The sequence below is a fragment of the Argiope bruennichi genome, chromosome 1 (genome assembly GCF_947563725.1).
Source record: "Argiope bruennichi chromosome 1, qqArgBrue1.1, whole genome shotgun sequence".
In the NCBI taxonomy this organism is placed as follows: Eukaryota; Metazoa; Arthropoda; class Arachnida; order Araneae; family Araneidae; genus Argiope; species Argiope bruennichi.
In genome coordinates, this window is record NC_079151.1 from 78536640 (window position 1) to 78558407 (window position 21768).

A 21768-nucleotide genomic window follows, 5' to 3' on the forward strand; every position below is an offset into this window, starting at 1 on the left:
AAACTCCAAATATTAAAGAGAAACATTTATTGATCATTTTATATCACAAGGGATAAGTATGATTCAGCATGGAAATAAAGTAAAAAAAAGAAGCCTCCAAAGTTGTTAAGATGAAAACAGGCAATGCACAGCATTTATTTTTTTTATGTGTTAGCACAGAAATGTGTTGAAGTTGAATGGCAAGTTATTGTCCAATTGGTTAATAAATGAATAAGATATATTCCTTAGTCATCATGTCTAGGATCTTTCTCTTCGGGAGCAAGTTTAATCAGATCGTCAATTCGAAGAATGGTAATAGCAGCTTCAGTTGCAAACTTTAGTGATTTGATCTTAGAAATAGCAGGTTCAAGGACACCAGCCTTTTTATTATTTCTAACAGTGCCTTCATACAAATCCAATCCAACCCTGTAACAAGAAACATAAATCTTAGCTATACTGTACCAAATTTTTAAAACAGAAAATTATTTTTCAAAAAAGTTAACTAATAGTCATTTATATATATATATATATATATATATATATATATATATATATAAACATAAATATATATATTGACACTGAAAAAGCATTGTTCCATTTCTGATTAATGAAACAATCAATAATAGTTACATAATTAAATCTAAAAATATATTAATCTCTTCACAGCAAAAAACATAAATTAACAATATCATTTAATTTTTTAAATTTCATATTATTTAAATAAAATGAGAAAAAATCATTACCATTTTAAGTCAGCATGTTCGGGCTTTGTCTGGGAACTGTTGTGGTATGCTCTTAGTTTAGATACAAGATCACTAGCATCCTTTGCAGCATTAACAGCCAAAGTTTTAGGTATGACTAAAAGACTCTTGGCATACTCTGCAATTGCTAATTGTTCTCGAGAACTCTGAAAGTATAACGAGATATTTAACAAAACTTATAAAAAATAAAGTTTTAGTTAAAATTTTAATTTTTCTAACATTAGTTATTTTTTTAAATGATAACATTTTTCAATGATATCAATTTGATTGCTTTAATTAAAATTATATAAATAAATCAAGATATGATTATTTTTAAAGATGTTGTTAAGTATATTTTACAACAATATTTTCATTTTTACCACTAATATTTCATCCAGACACCCCCCCCCCCAATATCATTATAATGATAATCTGGAATGAATAAGACTACTTCAAAAATGTGTTTTATTTTTACACTTACTTATATAATTTCACATAATTCAAAATATTTTCAAACAAATTTATTATTAGACCTAAAAGCAATTTCGGAAATTAAAAAAAATAATGATTCTTTATATCATGTCATATAATTGCTCTTTTTTCTATTTCTGAATAATCTTGAGAAATGGTGCTATGTTTAAATCACCTTCGGTAACAATAAATGACTAAAAAGACTTTTTGATGTGGATAATAGCTGTTTACTTTATCCACAATGCATTAAGTGTAAAACTCAAGGATGTATTTTAACTTTGGAATAAAGATAATGACCCAAGGAATGAAAAGAAATTTCGTTAAGCTGTCTAAATATTCAATAAATTATCTAAAATATTAATTACAGAAAAAATCCTTTCCAAAGGGTTTTAGGCATTTTCTGATCATAAAACTTCATTGATATTCTTTTTTAGTAAGAATAAATATTTTGAAGTCCATGCAAACATTAAGATACAGGCATCAATATTCAAAGATATTTTATATTATTTCAAGTATAATAACATCTACATAATTTATCCTCGAGTGCTTTATTTGTTCTGGGGGAAAAAAAAAGTAACAAAAAAATATCAAGAGATTTTAAAATCACTTACTAATGATGTTGCAAAATTTTCTAAATAAATAGATAATGCAGCTTCAACAGCTCCACCACCAGGAACAACAGATTTTGATTCCAATACTCTTTTAACAACACATAATGAATCATGGACAGATCTTTCCATTTCATCCACATAATAGTCATTTGCTCCACGCAATATGATAGAAGCTGCAGATCGAGCTTTGGGTCTGTGGGGGAAAAGAAACCACAATATTCATTATAAATCTGAATGACCAGGATATTAAATTATTTAAGTAAATAGATTAATTAGAAAAAAAATTAAAAGTATCTATATAGTACAGTCAAATGAAATGATAAATATTAGCATAGTGAGGACATTAACATTTTCTCAACATCTATTAAACAATAAAATGGGATGAAACCAGACACATTTTAGTGTTTCATTTCTAATGCTATATTCTATTAGAACTGTATATTTTTATGTATTTCTACTGGAATGATAATAAAATTTGATGATAAAAAATATTCTTTGGATTTTATTGATGGAAACCAAAGGATTAAACAATTTTCAAAATTACCACATATTTCAGACAAAGGAAAATTTACCAGTCATATAAAGATTCTTTTTTTGTTAGGATTATGTGGTCATGACATATGATTATAAAAATTAGTAAGAAATTTTCATCATTTTTAGAGAGGTTGCTTGAAACATATTCAATTAATGCAAATTCTTACAATAGTTAAATGCAATACTAACAATAGTAGAACAAAAAATAATGCTTTAATAATTCATCTTCTACAAATACATACTGTATTCATATTATATAATGAATTATTACAAATATGAATTTAAAGCGATTTTTAGTAATAAATGATTAGATATTTATACCATTTTGAAATGATTTGCAATATGAAGCAAAAGCACTGTAATAGATATAGCAGACATTTTAGTAACAAGGAAATACACCTGAATTCAATTCTGAGAAAACACACAACTAGAAAGATTAATGCCAGTTTAGTTTGTAGGAAGGAAAAAAAAACACACATCCAGAATGAGAACATTAGCAAATTCTAAAAATACATTGAATATGTTTAAATAACAAGTGACAAAAATACTAAAAACAATATGCATTGTGAAGTGAAGTACATGAAATTGATTCATAAAATAAATTGAATTTCTCTTTAGAAATAACTACTGCAATCAGCCAACTTTTCCAAAAAAATATATTGATCTATCTTGAGATTGTAAAATTTATGAGAAATCAACCAGTATTCTATAGGCTATTAGTAAAATTAAGATGAATTCACACAATGGCATATTTAAACAACATCAAAGGCAAAAATGCATACCAAAGATATAAAAAGATGGATTTTTTGCTTTCAATCATCTATTAAATTTCAGCTTTATGTACAGAAATTCATCACTTAGACTGGTGTAAGCGGACTTAATGAAATCACCAGTTAGAATTCTCTCTCTCTCACACACACATACACAGAATTTGTGTCTATTTTTCTGTGTAATACCATACAAATAGCATTCCATCGGAATTAGAGAAATCTTTAACTGACAAAAACAGCACATTAATGATCAAAAGAAATAAAAAAATATCTAACTTAAAATTAGGAAAATCTATAGAAAAATTAATATTCTAAAAGCATTAAAAAAAAACTTAACACTTTGGTGTAAAATATAAATGATCTGGAGTCCCCCCCCCCCACCAAAAACACAAAAGAAGTTAAGATTATGTTTAAAGTCCAATAGCTGAAGATGCCGAAAATAATGTTTAATAGATATTATGAAAAGCACATCAGACATCAACATTAATAATTCTACTTCAGCTTTAAATAATAGCTGCATATAAGGTAAAATTAAATTTTTATATTCACAATGTGCACTTCTTTGCCAGTCTTTTCTCATTCAATATGGGGAAAAAAATCCTGCTATTTTATTTAAAGGAGTTCCCCTCTATTCACAGAAATCTTGTTTGGCACAAGTTTTTGTTTCATAAAAGAGAACATTTCTTATGAACTCAGCACTTTTTATATTGAACAGTAGTTATCTGTAGTTCAATTTTTAAAACTGAATGAAGTTAAAAAAAATAATAATAATAAAAGCTAACATGGACTGCAATCATATATGCATTCTAAGTACAGAATTGTATAAACAGAGTGTGTATTTTCTAAACATAAGATGTTTTCTGTTTTGTAATAATACATTGCTTTTATAGGTAAAAGTGTTTAAATTTAAATGAATATTTTTTAAAATTTTAAATGTATAAAAAATTAATTTTAATCATTTTTGAATACTTTTGCATCACTGCAGAAGCATAACATCTGTTGTAAAACAAATTTTTGGTTTTAACAAAAGCATAAAAATGATTATACATATATATATAAACTAATACACCAAAAAAATAAGTCACCAAAAGTCAACTTTTATATGATTAACTATAAATTTTTTTCATCATTTTTTAAAAATAACAGATTACTAGTAAATTTAGATGGATACACTATTTCTGAAAATGTCAAAATTGGTGCAGAAGCATAAAATAATCAAAACTTTTGTATTTGATTTTTATATATGCAGCGAGTAAATAAAATCAGACTTGGTAAGGATAAAGTTACTTCAATGCTATCTTACAACATTTAGCCATTTAGAAGCAATATAAAATTATCTGCAGCCATATAAAACTTGCTTACTTTAGCTTTCAAAAAATAACAGAAAAATGTTATTAATATTTTATGAAGAAATGAAAATGATTTCGCAATTCCTAGTTCACATATGCAATTGAAACAAACTCATGAAGTTAAAAAAAGACACCAGCTCTTTAGTTAGAAATAAAATGAAAATAAAACACGGCAGTTAATGCATTTTTTAAAATTCTGGTGAGATAATATATCTCATTATCTTGAAATTTAACAGCGCTCAATAAGTGAAGAATCTCATTCAGTGAACTACTTAAAATCTTTGAATTTTAAATTACAGCAAAGAAAGCCTTATTTTTATCACAACATTAATACATTTAACATGACTCAACAATTTGATAAAGCAATGGCATTGTTTTAAATTTTATTACAATAAAAATGAAATTACAAATTATGTCCAATAATTTTCCCAAAAATTATTAAAATTCAAAAAGAATTCATTCAAACAATATTAATATTATTGGAAAGTATATAAATTAGTATCAATCATAATCTCTTTCCAAAGTTTTAAAATGGCGTAAAAAAAGCCATTAATCATATGTGTAGGCACTCTCAAAAAGTTTTCTCAGCACTTCTTGAGAAAATGAAGCACTTTTTATGATGCACCTTGATAGGATAAAATGAAATGGTAATCTGAAATTATAATATCCTCTAACTAATTAGAGGAAGAAAGGTACTCAGAATAATGACATTCCTTATTAAAAATTTTCTGCAACAATTACCCTTTAATTAAGATAAGTTCATCATCACAGATACGTTCTTGTGTAACTTCTTCAGCTTCTCCCAACATAGATGCATCAAAACTTTCTTCTCCCTCTAAATTAGCCAGACTTGGAAGAAACTGGGCTATAGAAGCAATGAGACAAATAACAATAAGTCAAGACGAATAGCCATCTATTTTTACAACATACACATATAATCTTTACAGTAAAAGAGTATCTCTATTATCCATTGTTTACTATAACAAATGATATGAATTACTCATTCTTTCAAGTGTCTAGGAACCATACTGTTTGGAATTTATTAATGATATGACTTTAAAATTATAAATCTTACCTCCTGTAGCTTTAGCAATTCTTTTTAAATCTTGTTTTTTGCATCTACGTACTGCCATTGCCCCAGCTTCAACAAAATATTTCAAACACAAATCATCAATACCCCCAGTAGTAAGGATGACATTAGCTCCAGCAGCTAAGATCTTCTGGATTCGTTCTTTTGTAATATCAGCTTCCCTAAAAAAAATAGATAGAAATTAAAGGATGATCTATACTACTGAAAAGGAAACTGCAATTGACAATATATATATATCGATCATTATTTTACTAATTGGAATTCACATTTAACATGTATACAAAAATTTAGCATCCAGCAGCGCAGAAAACACTTTATGCAAAGAATCTTTAAATAAAATCAGCAACAATATACAGAATAACATATTTAAATTGTATCATCATAGAAAAAAAAAATCATCACTTTATTTTTTGGAGATTTTCAGATAATATTCTGGAAACATAGAATGCCATCTAATAAAAAAGCTTTAATATCCAATATTGATAGAATCGTATCATAAGACAGTAAGTTTACATGCAGTGAACGACAACTAAAATTTTTCTTACTCTTTGTTAAAAAAAAAAACAAATGATACACATTTGAAAAATGTGCAGTAGGCAATTTAATTTGAAATATCAGAACTATCTAACTGTCAGAAAATGCATGTACCTTCTAAATACATAATGATAGTGATTAGTAATACTTTGCACGGATGATTTTTAAAAAAACTTATCGAGCTTAAAGCCAGTTTTTACACACAATTGGATAGCTATTTCTTGCAAACAAATCGAAAAAAAAAAAAAGAAAAGTCATTTGTCATAATGCATTAAAGGATACTAAGAAATTACGAAGATTTACCTTTGTCGAATAGCATCCAGCTTTTCAGGATCAGTAATCAGAACCTGAACACCAAGATGCATTTTTGCTTTTTGAAGAGAAAAGTCTATACAAGCTATCTTAGCAGGTGAAACTGACCTTGGCATAGCTGAAACATAAAAAATAAACACTTCATAGTTTCTACATAATGATTAATATGTCTGATAAAATGTTTTTACAAGATTAATAACCAACAATAATTTTTTTATTAAATACATTTTATTTTATTTAAATGTTTAGCCACAAGAGCTGATATAAATACATGATTATTCTATTATTTATAAAAACCTATTAAAAATAATGAAACAATAACTCGGAAAATATACTTTCATTAATTAAATAAACTAAAATTTATTCTTAACAGTACATTCTATTCTTCTGAGTAATTTTTTAAATATGTATCCTTTAATTTAATTACAGTTTATTTTATTTGTTAATAAGAGACAAAGTTTTTAAAAGTTATATATTGCTTGAAATAATAAAGAAAAAAGATTTATAATAATATGTGTGAAATTTAGAGGTCAAAATTTCTATCGTTGCTCAGATGTTCTTCTACTGAGTTTCTGTAAAATTTTACTAAATTTAAACACTTCCAACCATATTTTAAATAGCTAAGCGGTGCTTATGAAATTCAGCACCATAATTTTAAAACGCAGATTACCTATTTCTCAGTATAAGATAGAACAATAAATTTATAGTGATTAGTGGGCAGGCAGAGCATACATAAAATAAACTAATATATTTATAATATATATATAACAATTGCATATATATATATATTCTTACCCTGAGAAGCGATAGTACAATTTAAAGCATATCCATTAATAAGAAGACTTTCAGTTGAACTTCTCCCATGGGCTTTCAAAACATTTACAGCCCTAATTGGATACAGATATCCACCCTTTCCATCAGTGACTCGAACTGCCATAGCTGCATCAACAACCATATTTGCGAAAAAATCACTTTCACTATAATTCTGTTAAGGATAATAAATTATCAAAACTCAGAAAATATATAATTTTTATAAGTTAACTATCTCTATTACTAATAATAAAGATAAGTGTGCACCAGCGTATTGTCATTTTATAGAGCAGGTAACAGGACTTACAATTATCAAACTTGGATAGTAGGAATGTGCTACCTGAAAAGACTTTTGTTTTGTTTTTTACAAACATTTACAACTCTCATATAGCATTTTAATGAATTAAACCAGTGGGAGTGGTTTCTCCCAAACTCCATATCTCTAAGAAAAGTGTTATTTCTCATCCTCTTAATTAAGGCAGAGAATACCTTGCACAGCATTGGTATATAATATATACAAAATATTAATGTTTGGCATGAATTTAGTATTTTTCTGAATCTATCATTTGATTTTTGGTGAGTGATTTGGCAATTAATCAGAAATTGAATGTTTTTTTAGATGCATTTTGCATGCCTGATTGAAACTAAAATTTTATACAGAACTATAAATGTAGCCACAAAATCCATATCAAATTTTATATATCTAATCACATTTTTATCAAGTTTATATTCTGAAACTAAGGATTAACAGAAGGTCAACCTTTTGTTGGATTTGGCCCAAAATTCAGTGGGTATCTACAATGTAGATTTAAATCTGTGTATTGAATGTTACCAACCTACCTCTCTTCATTTTTTTAGTTATCGAGTTAGCTTACACTTTAACATCTAGGCAAATAAATTTCCTCTGAATGGATTTTGATCAAAATTTGATAGAAATTTACAAATTTGGCATTAAGACTATATACCAAATTTGAAAAGTCCATCTCAAAGCTCTGCCACAGAGAGACAGACATAGATATTTTCATTCCAAAAATGTGTTCTCCAAACGTAGGGAAATGTGTTTTTCAAACTGACGAAATCTCAGTTTGAATTTTTTGATGATTACAATAATTTTTTTATAGTTTGTATAAGAAAAAGTTGGCAAAATATTAGTGTTTACCTTTGACAACTCCTGAAAATACTATATAATTTTTTTTTTTAAATAATACCAATTTAATAGTCACACACTTTTTTGTTTTGATTTTAACATGCTTAAATAAATAATTTTAAGCACATTTTACAAGAATACTTTTCATTACTGAAAAGTTTTCATTCATTGTTGGGAATCACAATATGAAGATTCAGCATATTTTTTAATTTTTATTTCAGCATATTTTTTGTATAGAACCAAATTTTTGAAAAGTTTTTTTCCTTGTTAAAGTTAATGACATAGGCTTAACTTTAAAAGCAAGCAGCGATGAAAAACTTCCTTAGTTTGTATATTATTAAACACTATAGCTTTTTTCTGTTGGGCAATCGGGTAGATAAAAATAGATAATTGCTTTTTAAACTTGACATTTTGCCTTTTATCAGTTTATATTAATCCCTTTTATCAAATAAGTAAACAAAATTTCTAAAACATATTTGGTATTAAACAAGAATAATATTAAATGATTCCATTAACTTTATATATTTTATGAACAAGTTTTAATTCAGCAAGCAACTTATTACAATAAGCAGAAATTTAATCATTGCTTATTTTAAAGTTCAAATTTCAGATGAAATGTCAAGGAAAACCAGTAAAGTATTTAGTATAAAAATATGAACAAGTGCAAGACCTCTGAAACAATTTGGCTTACACATTTAAGAAAAAACTGAAATTTAAAAATACTTTGGAAGGTGAGCCATTAAGACAAAACTACGTATAAATGATTAAGAAGGAAAATTGAAAATTTCTTGAAACAATTTTATTACTCTATGTCTATTCATTTCAAAATTATAAAATGGCAAAACTTTTAATCATATATAAGTGGCTCAAATAAAATTTGCTGAGATTCATTTTTGTATAAATAAGAATGTCTCTTGAGAAAAGCAAAAATATTTTATGGCAAAATAATACACAGTATTCTGAATAGAATTCATTTCAAGATTATTATTATTTTTTTTTACTTCAATTAAATGAACAACCATGATTTGACAAATAATTCTATCGTGAATTAAAGTGCAGTTACTAACAGTTTGGAAAAAGAAAAATAAATCCACACCTATTCTCAAAATTTTTAAATATAATTTTGTTATTTCACATAAATTATATTCAAAAGTATTTTTAAATTTTTATCTTTAACATATTACTCATATTATCACATTTAATATCATTGATTTAGCTTGATCAATTTAAGTGAATTCAGTTTTTGTGTTTAATCAAAAAGATTATAAAATAATTTTTCAAATTATTATATAATCATAATTATCCAAATAATTATACATACTCTCAAATTTCTTTTCATATCCAAATTAGAAAATATGCAAAGAATCAACAATTTCTCTATTTTAAAACACAATAACAGAAATTTATAATATATACAACAAATAAATGAAGACTGGGAACATGCATAGATTGCGAATATATGTTTCCCTGTAATGAAAGTTTTTGCAATAAAAAAGCATTTGCACGGAACACTAAGCTTATGGTAAACAACAGAAGAAAAAAAGCTGATATACAAATAAATGAAAAACTATAAAAAAAGGTACTTTTATATGCTCTCAATATAAGATAGTCTAATTAAGAATAGATAATTATATAATTTTTTACTGCCCATTATCACTTTCAAAATGCTAATTTAATTTCCATATATATGACCAAAAACTGAATAAAGCTGGGTGGTCGCTTTTCACTTTCTGTCACTATACAACGTTCATACTTCCTCATTGAATTGAATTATTTTATTAAACCTTCTGAATATATCAAGAAGACCTAGAGTTAATTGACATTAACTTTTCAATCAACAAATTTGCTCTTTTCCATTTGTACAGATGATCAGATCCAAATGATTAATACTTTCTATTACATCAAATTTTTTTAGAATAATTAATATAGCATTATTTTCCAAATAATACTTTGGAAACAGATAATTTTTTTAAAGATATTTCACATGGTTTCAAGGAAAATAAAAACTGAGGAAGGGGGATCTAACAAACACAAACTAAATTCAAAATACATTTGAAAAGTAAGACATAAAAAGGATACGCTCCAATCAATTTTGAAGATAAAGAAGTTTTTGCAGCATTGATAATACTTTCTTTTCCCAATTCATCAGTGCTAATAGTCAAATGTTCCTGTATATACTTACAGGCTTCCCTAAAAATGAGCAATGAAGATATAATTCATAGTTATACGATTTAAGTTGCAATTCTTTAAGAAATTCAATAGATAAATTCAAAAGTTTTTAATTTATTGAAATCCATAAAAATATATTTTACATTTTTATGAACAATACATTACAATAAGGAGTATCTTCTTAAATATAAAACTTCAAAATATTAATCAGCATTAAGTTAATTTCTTTATATATTATAAATGTAATATTGATTATAAAAAAATACCATACTACATTAGCATAATGAAATTAATGCAAATATTTATTTACATATGCAAACAGATAATCAAAAATACACTTCACAATGTTTATAAAGTTTATTGGATATAACATATAAAGAAATAAATGCCTTTGTGATTAGGTACAAAATGTCGTAAGTTCCAATTTAATTTGTAAAAATAACATGAAAATATTGATAAATATGTTTTAAACTCACTTGCAAGCCAACCTGTATCCACTTATAATTGATGTAGGATGAATTTTGCATTTTACTAATTCATCAGCATTTTTAAGGAGCTCTGCTGCAATAAGTACCTATCAAAGAATTTTTAAAAAAAATATATAAATACTATCTGCTAAGAAGAATATTAACGTATGTCAGTGAATAGCTTGTTAATCCTGTTCACAAAAATTGTTTGTATTCAAGACAATAGATTTTTTTTTTCATTAAACAGTATATTATTTAGATTTTAAAATTAATTAATAAAAATATGTATTTGTTTACAGAATGAATAATTATATACAATTATTTTGTATAATTCTAAGCAATTAGAATTCTTCAATGAGTAATTAAAACCTTAACTACAGTCACCTATAAAAAGAAATAAAAATAAAAAAATAAAATTGGGCACTTATTATTTACTAAATTTTTTTAAATACATCTATCTGGAATTGCAACAATTTATTTATTAAGATAAAATTAATTTTAAATCATAAAGGAAATATTACACTTTAACTACAGATCTTGAAAGTATTAAACTGAACATTTTTATTTACAAATATGCAGAAATAAGTTATCATATTCAAACATATATTCTTAAGATACCATGTGTAATACTTTTGTTAATTTTTAAAGCTTTAAAATGAAAATGGCAATTATCAATATTGTAAACACAGTTATTATGCATCATTACAGCATCTGTTGAGAAAATTAGACATTCAGAAACTAATCAAATCAACTTAGACTTACAACAGATGTTGTACCATCTCCAACTTCATTATCTTGCAGTTCAGCCAATTCAACTAAAACTTTAGCAGCTGGATGTTCAATTTCAAGCATTTTTAGAATAGTTGCACCATCATTTGTGCACGTAACATCCTGTTGAGGGAAAAACAATCATGAGATTCTAGTAAATAAAACACATATATTAAGAATTTATATGCATAAATAAAAGCAGAAAGGATATTACATAATTAATTGTGTTACTTTTTTAAGTAAAAAATTTTCAAATTTCACAAAATATATTTTTTTGCATAATAAATTATTCAATATTTTATATGTTTGATTCCAGAATTGCTCTACAGTTCTTATCTATAGATTTAAGCAACTTCAAATAACTAACAATCATTTCTATTTCCACTGAGGTTTCATATTATCATGGTGATAGAAAGTGAACATTTAGTATAAAAACTAATGTGAAAACAAAGTTTAATTAGAGAAAATGTAGCACACTTCATACTCCTTTCTATATTGAGAGGAGTTGAGATATACTAATAAGACTAAATAGTACTAGATCCAGTTTATTTCATATTTAAGTGTCCAGCAGTTAAATATATATTATATATATATATAGTATAATAAGATCCCCCCCCCTCCTGCTTATTCTTCTCAGCAACCACCAAGAACTATACTATGATTCTTTCCATATTATTATGTGATCCCAGAGTTAGCTTCGTTCACCTTGTAGTTATGAATTTCCATTAACAATAAAAAATTATAAACACAGTATTAAAAATATATAGAAAGTATTTCAAATTGCGTGATTGGCTTATATTACTTTTACATCAATTATTAAAAATTAAATCATATAATTCCTAAAATGAAAATTTGCTAATAACAGAGATGTAAGAAAGCAAAAATATATAATTCAAAGATGAAGATTGATTCTTCTTAGTTCAGAAACTTTGTCCTGCATATTAAAATATATATACTGTTACTACTTCAATCATTATGACTGGATCTTCTTATGAACAATTTTTCACTACTTTCATTTGCCACAACATCATGTTTTTCATGACTTCGATCATCATTTACATTGAGTTTTTTATATTATTCAATTTCTTCCCTTAAAAAAATTATCTTGCTTCTTCTGCTAAGGTAAGCGTGTAAACAAACTAAATATGTAAGCTATTATAAAATGACGATTAATAAATTTGAATGATTGTATATCTACATAAGCATTTTGTATAGATTATAATGCACTGTTAAGATTCAGAAAATGTTAAGAGTAAACGGAATTAAATATATATAATAAAAATGAAAATAAATAACTTAATAAAAATTCTTGTTTGGAGACTACTACATTGTTACTATTGCGATATTGATATCCATATTATAAGAAAAAAAAAAGAAAAAAGGCTCATATCAATTCAAATACTGGAATCTAAGAATTAATGAGAAACTTGGTTTGATTCTGGTTATTGAGAAACAATATGTAACCAAAGAGACCCAGCATTAAGTTACAGCATACGATAATACTAAAATAACATATAAATATACAGGGAATATTAAAACAAATGAAGACAAATTGACTTACCCCAATATTATCAACAAGCATTTTATCTAATCCAATTGGGCCCAATGAACTTTTTACCATATTAGCAATTGCACAAGCAGCATTCACTAGATAAAAATAAAGTACTTAAAAAACTGAAGCAATGCAACAAAAAATTAAATTATGATAATATTAAGAATAAGTCAGAGGATTTCAAAACTTAAAAGCTAATAATATTAGCTTTTTTTAAATGCTAATATTATTAGCTAATACAAAGACAAGGATATTAAATAACTTGCATATGCACAAAAGAAGATAAAATTGAAGCCAGAAAAAGGACATCCTTAGCCTGAGAAAGAAGGAGAAATTTCTTACATGACAATTATGATTACATTTTTTAAATACTTTTTTAAAATTCTTTTTATTTCCATTCTAAGTATATGTTTTTATTTTTTAGTACTTTCTCTCTTTATTAGTTATTTTAAAATTAATTTATTTAAAAGATAGGAAGGGATTTTAATCTCCCCCCCCCTTCTTTTACATTATAGGAATAAAACAAAACATGATTCCACACTTGTGTTAGTTAGAATGGATTAACAATAGTCCACAGTTTTAATAAGTGGAAAAAGCAAGGTTCTTCAATAAATATGGATTTAAACAAAATGCATACATCTGGCAAGTTGGCTAAATGATTGATACAAACAATTGGTGTTTGATATTTATAAGTGTCTAGTTTTATCAACATGGCTTTTCCAATATAAGAAATTTAGGTCATGTAAGTATCCACTAAAAAAAGCTTCAATATGTATAGAAAAGTTTCCTGTTTAGCTGTGTGGTAAAATGTAATTTTGAGTCAAAATTTTTAATAATATAATGCATCATAATCCATATTACTATAAAAGTAAACATTTTTTTAAATAGCACCTTTAAGTATATAATTAAAAGATTAACAACATCTCCCAGAGATTTAAATTTAATAAAGACGATGATAAGCAACAATTTAAATCAACTGTTAAGGGAACAATAAAGCAATTAGAGTACTATTTCATGAAAAACAGGTTTATATTTTAGGCAACCATCAATAGTAACTTTGGATTATATTTAAATAGCATTATGAAAATTTAATCATGTTAACCCCTTTCTTCTCTAATGACTGGGCAAGGTTTCAATCTCTATCTCTTGTGACCATATTTCCAAGCTGTAGTGTTCAAAAAGTAATGTGCTAAAAAGATGAAAATAGTCTATTTCTTATATGTGGAAAAATGTTTATTTCTCAATTTATACACCAAATGGCAGTGCCAGCCTATTTTGAAAGTGTTTAGAGATAGTTTATTTTAAATTAGATGTTGGCACTAATCTAATATGTGTATCAGTGATAGGTTATTTCTAATTTTAGCTCAATTATTTAGTTAAGCATCTTTGTCAATACACATGATTTATGTTCAGTGATATTATGGAGTAAGTTAGAAAGTGAATTGGATTCTAATTATATATATATAAACACAAAATAAAAAAAATCTTTTTAAAAAACTTTGTTATTAAATTTTAATTCGGCCAGCTTTGGTTTTATCTATTATTTGGATTATGAACAGTCCCTTGGGTCAAATTTCATTGTCATCCTAAGCTGCTTAGAAAATTGTATTTAATTCTGTAAAATAAAAATTGCAAGCTATCTTTGATTCTTTCTTACTACCACCAAACATCACTTTTCAATATGCTTCTTATAATCCTTACAGTGTCTCGATTCTGGATATTGCTACAATATTTTACATATACATGAGAGCCATAAACATATCTATATTAATAATATAACATAATACACTACAATTATCCTTTCCTGGACAACCACAAAACAGGCAACTCATTAATTTAAACTGTTCAATTCATATTAAGAAATTTTTACACAAAATTTTTATTAAAATTTCCTGACTAAAGTAAATAATATGGTACAATCACCAAACTGCAATTTTTTAAAGGCAATAAACTGCCAAATAAAGTAACTGTAATTTTTAATTGATATTTGACAAGTTTTATACTTTTAGCATGATTTGGTAATTATTGGAAAATCTATATCATGTTCTTTAGTTTTACCAAATCTTTATTTGACAAGTAAGAAAAAAATTATTTTCTTTAAATTATAAACTATGAATTAATAAATTTTAGCACGCAAGTTAAAGCTTGAAATATTTTGATAATTCTACATAAAGTTATAAACAGAGGCAAATAATAAAAACTAAAATTTACAACAAAATATCACAGCATTTAATCATAATTGTATGTCTAATGTAATAAAATTACATTTACGAAAATTATAAGGTAGTCATGTGACAAAACAATTATTAACCAGCTATCAGAGAATCATCAAGTTTTATGTTTTTAAGAAATATCTTTAACAGAATCAATTTCACTTAATTTTGATTATATGCGATGGATTTTAAACCAATAAATATGTAGAGTACATAGAATGAGTGCACTCACATAATAATAAAGCGTGCATCTTGATAAACATAAGTAAAAATGAATACAAATTTCTAATGTTTCTATGAATAAAATTCATCATATTTTAGATTCAACGATCTTTATTTTTTTTAATAAAGTTTTTAAAATTTAAAAGCAAACAAAAAATGAAATCTGGCTCTTGAATCGATGACAGGTAATTGTGAAACATGTTATTTTTCAAAAGTAAATAAAGAAACAATGTATAAATAATTATTTACTAGACATTTTTTAATAGTCCTTTGATGTCCCAAAAGTCACAGCATTCAAAAATCAATATAATTAAAATTATAGATAAATTTCCTCGCACGTGCACACCCGGCATGACTCATGGTTGAAGAATACAAATATTTCTAAAATATAGTATGAATGAAATTCTAAATTTCTACCATTTTGTGTTCGAACAGGCTGTCCAGTAGACCTAGCCCCTCCAAGATGTAGCATACCAGTTGACATTTTTAAACAATTTTAGTGATTTTCACACCTTCTACAAAAATACACAAGATATTTAAGAACAAAAAGCGACACAGTAATATTAGCAGTTATAGTTGCAGTTAAACCTGCGAACCAAACTGGAACTGATCAATGATTTTAAATTTATTTTAACTGATGATTTGATTACATTTTTTACTAATTAATAGCAACTAATTTTTGGAAATTTTATTATTTGTGAATTATGCGTTACTGGTAGGTAGATAACCATAGTGAATAATAACAGTTATATATATAATCAATAGTAAAATGGCAACACAATCTTCCCTCCGAACAGATGAACAGAAGATCAACTAGTGAATAAACTTTTTGATTAAGAAGCGTGAATCCTTATTAATATAAGATATTGTACAATAACTACGCGAAGTTCCATTTATTGAATGTCTTATAAAGACGGATCTCAGAATTCGAACAGCATCGGCGCAATAGTAGAGGACTACAAACCTGTCAGGAAGACTGGCCTGTAAGGAATTTTAAAAAAATAAATAAATATTCCAGTGACCAAATATTTATGCATTATAATATATTCGAACTAAAATATATATTAACAACGAATTATTAAAATCATTAGTCAATTAAAAGACAATAATTTTTACAACATAATGAGAAATTAAATACTCATGTAATTGATTATTTTATATTCTATTCGATGCACATGGATCTTATGTTTATTTCTGTAATATTTAGATATTACAGAAATAAACAGACTTTAATTAAAATAATAAAAAATTTTATAGCTATAATTTTTTTTTTAACCATTTTAATGTAATACCTGCTTTTAGAGCCTCCATGACGGATCTGAGTGTTTAGGACTGGAGACAGAGGTGGCGTTAGTAGGGAGACAAGACCCCCATATCGGGAACCGGTTGAATAAATCTTTTGATAATCAGTAAAAAAAAAAAAAAAAAAAAATCTGAGAACATGTTTTTTAAAAATATCTTTGTAAATTTTTAACAATGAAAGAAAGGGTCAGCATCTAAATAAAAAAGAAGGTCAATAATATTTAATTTTCTTTAATTAAATGCAAAAACTAATTATTATGAGTTATTTTGAAGCTAAATCAGAAAAATTGTGCTTGTCCCCTCGTCGGCAAACCTCTGCCGCCGCGCCTCTGACTAGAGAGACCTACCAGAATTATAATTAATGAATTTGAGTGCCAATGACCTACTGAAAATATTTATCTAATAATTAACTGCAATAATCTTAATACCCAGTTGAAAAAAACATATAACAAGGCATTAATTTTTTTATTCATTAGTTCTATGTAGCCTTATTATCAAAAAACTTCACAAATGATATTATCTGATGCATTTAGTAGGCAGTAGATTTACAATGAGCATGCTTACCTTAGAATATTTAACTGCTTTTCAATGCTTGTACCAATATAAAGAATTTATCAAACACATTTTATTTTCTATTTTGAACATGAATGAAGAGTTAATTCTTATAATTGCTGTGTAGTGAATAGTTTCTTCTAAAGTGTAATATTATTGATACTTCAATAAAAGAAAATACATATAAGAATTTTATATAAATGATATTTAACATGCGTAGAGTGAATGTTATTAAGTTTTCAATCAATTTCAGATAGAAAGACAAAGTTGTTGCTAATATCTTCAAACAAATATTTCAACTTTTTAAAATTTTGTTTAAAAATGGTTTAAATTTTAATTATGTAGATGTGTTATAGGAAAATATATTAAGTACGATTCATACAGATCCTAATTTTGTCTAGAAAATCCCAAAAATTGGAGATCATTCAATAATTATTAGACGTGTTTTGTTTGTTTGTGCAGTGTAAAAGACATTAGTTTTTCGAAGATAATAATAATTTATTCCACCTTGAGGGTATATAATTTTCTTAAAATTAATTATCGCATTCATGTCTAGTAGTCGTACATAACTTCGGAATGAAGATATAAAATGATAAAATCATATTTATCATTTCAATTCAAAAACGAATTAATATTTGAAATGAAGACATAATAGAGAAAAAAAAATCATATTGCAGTTAAATATTATAAGTTGCTGCTATTTTTTTATGGTGCGTAATAATGACATTTTTAATTTAGTTTTAAAAGCCGTAGACTCAGTTTAGGAGTATACAGGATACACTTATCTAATACAGTTTTAAATTTGTCAAACACAACTTCGCCTAGTATGATTTTGAAATCTTATCAAGTAAGTATCTGTTTTTGTTTATTTTAAATAATGTTTTCCCTTATAATCATCCTTTTAAACGGAAAAATTAATGCGCTTTAACCTAATAGGTAGTAAGGTGTAATTTTTAGAAATTTGAAAATTTTTTTTATATTAAACTCCATTAAAAAACAAATAGAAAAAGACAGTATATATAAAGCAAAAATAATTTCCAAATTCTGTGGAAATTCTTGATTTTCTCATTGTGTTACCTAGTTTAAAAAGCAGTTTGTAAAATTTTTTGATTCAGTGCAGTTATTAATACTAATATTAAAAATGATAAAAAAGAACTTGGAAGATTAACAATGATAATTTTAATATCGATACTTTGCCTTTTCACTCGCATTTTTTTTTGTATTTATGCCAATATTAGCTCAATAGTTATGCTAATATACTTTGCCTACCTCACTTATATTTCTAAACTAGCCATCTTGGGACCAGTTGTTTCACCAAGATTTATGGCTGCAATAAACTTTAATTAATTTTTTTGTATGTATTAATCTTAATCGTTTCCAATGCATCACATTTTGATTGAACTGTAACTTGCACTATTTTAAGAGCCTTACATCATTCTGTTAATTGTAATATGGATATCTCTAATTTTCTGTCATCTCACATCAAATTTGAATATGAAACTGAAGTAAAAAAACTTTAATTATTACATAAATTTCTCTCTGAAATTATTTAAAATTGAATGCTTTTCAAAGAATTTCTATCATTGCTTACTTGTGAAATTAAATATTAATTATAGGTATTTTGTATAGCAAGATTTTAAAAAGTTTTTTGAAACCTTTTCTTAAACTAAAATTTACCTATCAGGCGAATTAAGTCTTCTCCATACCTTCATTATTAATAATGAAAGAAAAATTCAGGAAAAAATAGTTGAAGCAACAATAAAAAAAGATTTGAGTTTCCTTATTACATATCGGGATAAAAAAGGCTAATAATATATTAAAAAAGCTATTTAAAAATAGTCAGCTCACAAACTGAAAAGCAACTCAATTGGTATCATTAAAATAATTTTTTTTTTAAAATTTTAAGATGATGTAAAATTTATTTTTTCTTTAGTATTTTCCCAATTGTGAAGGAAAAGAATCAAATTTTCACTTAATTACGTATTAATTAATTAATATTCGATTGAAAATCTCAAAGAAATAACTCGGAAATGCACATTTCCATCCTTCAAAGTGCATCTGTGCCAAATTCAATAACTCTAGGTTGAAAGGTTTGTCTGGTAGACACACGCACACACACAAACAAACAAACAAAATTAGAATTAAAAATCTTAAAAATTTGACATGTTTTTTCGAGGAAGCAGAAAATTTCTAAATCTTTTGTGCTGAAAGAGTTATTTTTTTCTTTCGTAACCTACAGCAAAGATGATTTTTCCTTCATTGAATCTGAAGTATTCCATGAATTCTATTGTTTAACTTCAGCTTTTTATTGTCCATAAAAAAAGTTTCTTCTTCTTCTTTCTTTTTTTACAAAGAACAATAAAAATCATCGATTTTTTTTATGAATATTAAGAGATTTATTTATTCCAAGAAATATATAAAAAATTATAAAATATATTTTTTTATGCCTCTCTAGGTATATTAAAAGAAAATTAGGATAGCTTATGCAAAATTCTTCAAGTAACATCATTTGGACATTATTTGATACTTAAAGTAACATTATCATACTACAAAACTTTTTAATGATCTTCAAAGGAAACAACATTTGTGTAATTTAGTGCAAAGTTTAAGAAATTCGTGCTGTTTTTTTTTTTTTATTTAAATACATTTTTTATATTTTTATTTTATTTTAGTTTAGTTTATTCTAATAAATATATGTATTTCACATAAAGATGTAATAAAAAAATTATTTGTCGCTTGAAAAATAAAACATAAAATGTTTTTTTGAGTGAAAACAATCTTTATTATTAAACTTTATTTAATTAAAACATATATATTTAAATAGTTGTTAGCACTAATTTTCGATTCTCCAGCAGGGCGACTTGGAAAATATATAGAATTGACATAAGTAAATAGATTTTGAGTTTTTTTTGGCAGTAGAAAAATAGTAAAATTGTCTAGTTCATAGAAATGCCGAAAGCTGAAAGTGCATGATTCTGAGGGTTCCGCACATGAAATGCTAGTAATGAAATCTAGTTTGTATGGTACGATCCGGTCTTGATATTTGCGGAGATTTATCATCTATGTATACAATATGACATAGTGATCAGGCGGAATTTTTTTTATAATATATAATCCCCCCCCCTGGGGAGCACTTTAGATATTCTGATGAAAAGCTTTCGTTTTCAAAATATTTTTATTTTCAAAACGTTTTCAAAATCTTTTTTTACATAATTTTTAATAATAATTTTCATCGTTGAAAGGAAATTCAAATTGCTTTGGTTGTTTCCCCAAATATTTAATTGCCTTAGTTTCTTATATTATTGAGGATTATTGAAGGTACGGAGAGTTTAATTTTGTCCGTGCAGTTCACATAAGGAATAAGAAAGCGAAGTTACAGCAACACGAAAGACAACGTGTATTTACTAGGTAGATTACTTTGACAGTTATATTTTTAATAGCAATATGATGCCCTGAGATTTTTTTTCTATTGGGTTCAGATTACGCATTAAATAGAACAAATATAAGGCTATTAAAACAACAGGGTTTAATAATTATCACGATTAAATACCTAAAATGCGTTGTTGAAGAAATCATGAGCATTAATTTATGCATAAACTATTTCAATGAAGTTAATGTAGCCAGTATTTCCAGCGAACCATTTAGTTGTGAAAGGCGATTAGCTTTGAAATGCATGAAAGCCATTATATTTTGAAAAATGAAAATATTTATAATGAAGATTGCTTTATATATAAGGTTTCTTCCACTGGGCTTTTTAATTTTATAACTAAATCTCTACAATATAAAAAAACAACAACCTCTATGACTCTTTTTTAAAGAAATCTGAAAACATAGAAATATTCTTTTCTAATTAATAATAACGTCTGATATAATGCATTTTCAATGCTTTCTGAGCATCCAGTTAATTTCAGTATGAATTGAAATTTGGATATGTTTCTATAAATAAATGCCTTAAAAATTTCACAAGTAGCTAATAAATGTTTCAAACAGAAAATAATTTATAATCAGCTCCGAAATTTTAAATAAAACAAGTGCCGCAAGTATAACGGCAATATATATAGCTTGAATATTTACTTTCACAAAAAGACCATCAACTGTAAGTTACGCATGCGAAATGCGGCGGTGAACTCCCGCAAAATATTAAGTTGAAGCTTAATAATTCTCCCGTCTGAGAGT

General features: G+C 25.9%; 1 protein-coding gene across 1 annotated transcript; it reads right to left on the minus strand.

Moving 5' to 3' along the window:
- Nucleotides 1–10: 10 nt before the first annotated feature.
- LOC129963252 (T-complex protein 1 subunit alpha-like) lies at nt 11–16308 on the minus strand. The gene is made up of 12 exons (XM_056077492.1): nt 16156–16308; nt 13313–13398; nt 11746–11874; nt 10993–11090; nt 10427–10537; nt 7186–7367; nt 6382–6508; nt 5530–5705; nt 5196–5319; nt 1802–1994; nt 723–886; nt 11–405 (listed from the first exon to the last, which is right to left on the minus strand). The coding sequence occupies exons 1-12, from the start codon at nt 16220–16222 to the stop codon at nt 225–227; spliced, it is 1638 nt and encodes a 545-aa protein (XP_055933467.1). The 5' UTR covers nt 16223–16308; the 3' UTR covers nt 11–224.
- Between the last annotated feature and the right edge of the window lie 5460 nt (nt 16309–21768).

Excerpts from the sequence above, each read along its gene's own strand:
- LOC129963252 (XM_056077492.1), bottom strand. The coding sequence starts at position 16,222 with ATGTCAACTGGTATGCTACATCTTGGAGGGGCTAGGTCTACTGGACAG. Across the intron at positions 11,091-11,745 it reads GAGATGGTACAACATCTGTT|GTACTTATTGCAGCAGAGCT; the intron begins GTAAGTCTAAGT and ends ATTCTTTGATAG. Across the intron at positions 5,320-5,529 it reads AATTGCTAAAGCTACAGGAG|CCCAGTTTCTTCCAAGTCTG; the intron begins GTAAGATTTATA and ends TTGCTTCTATAG.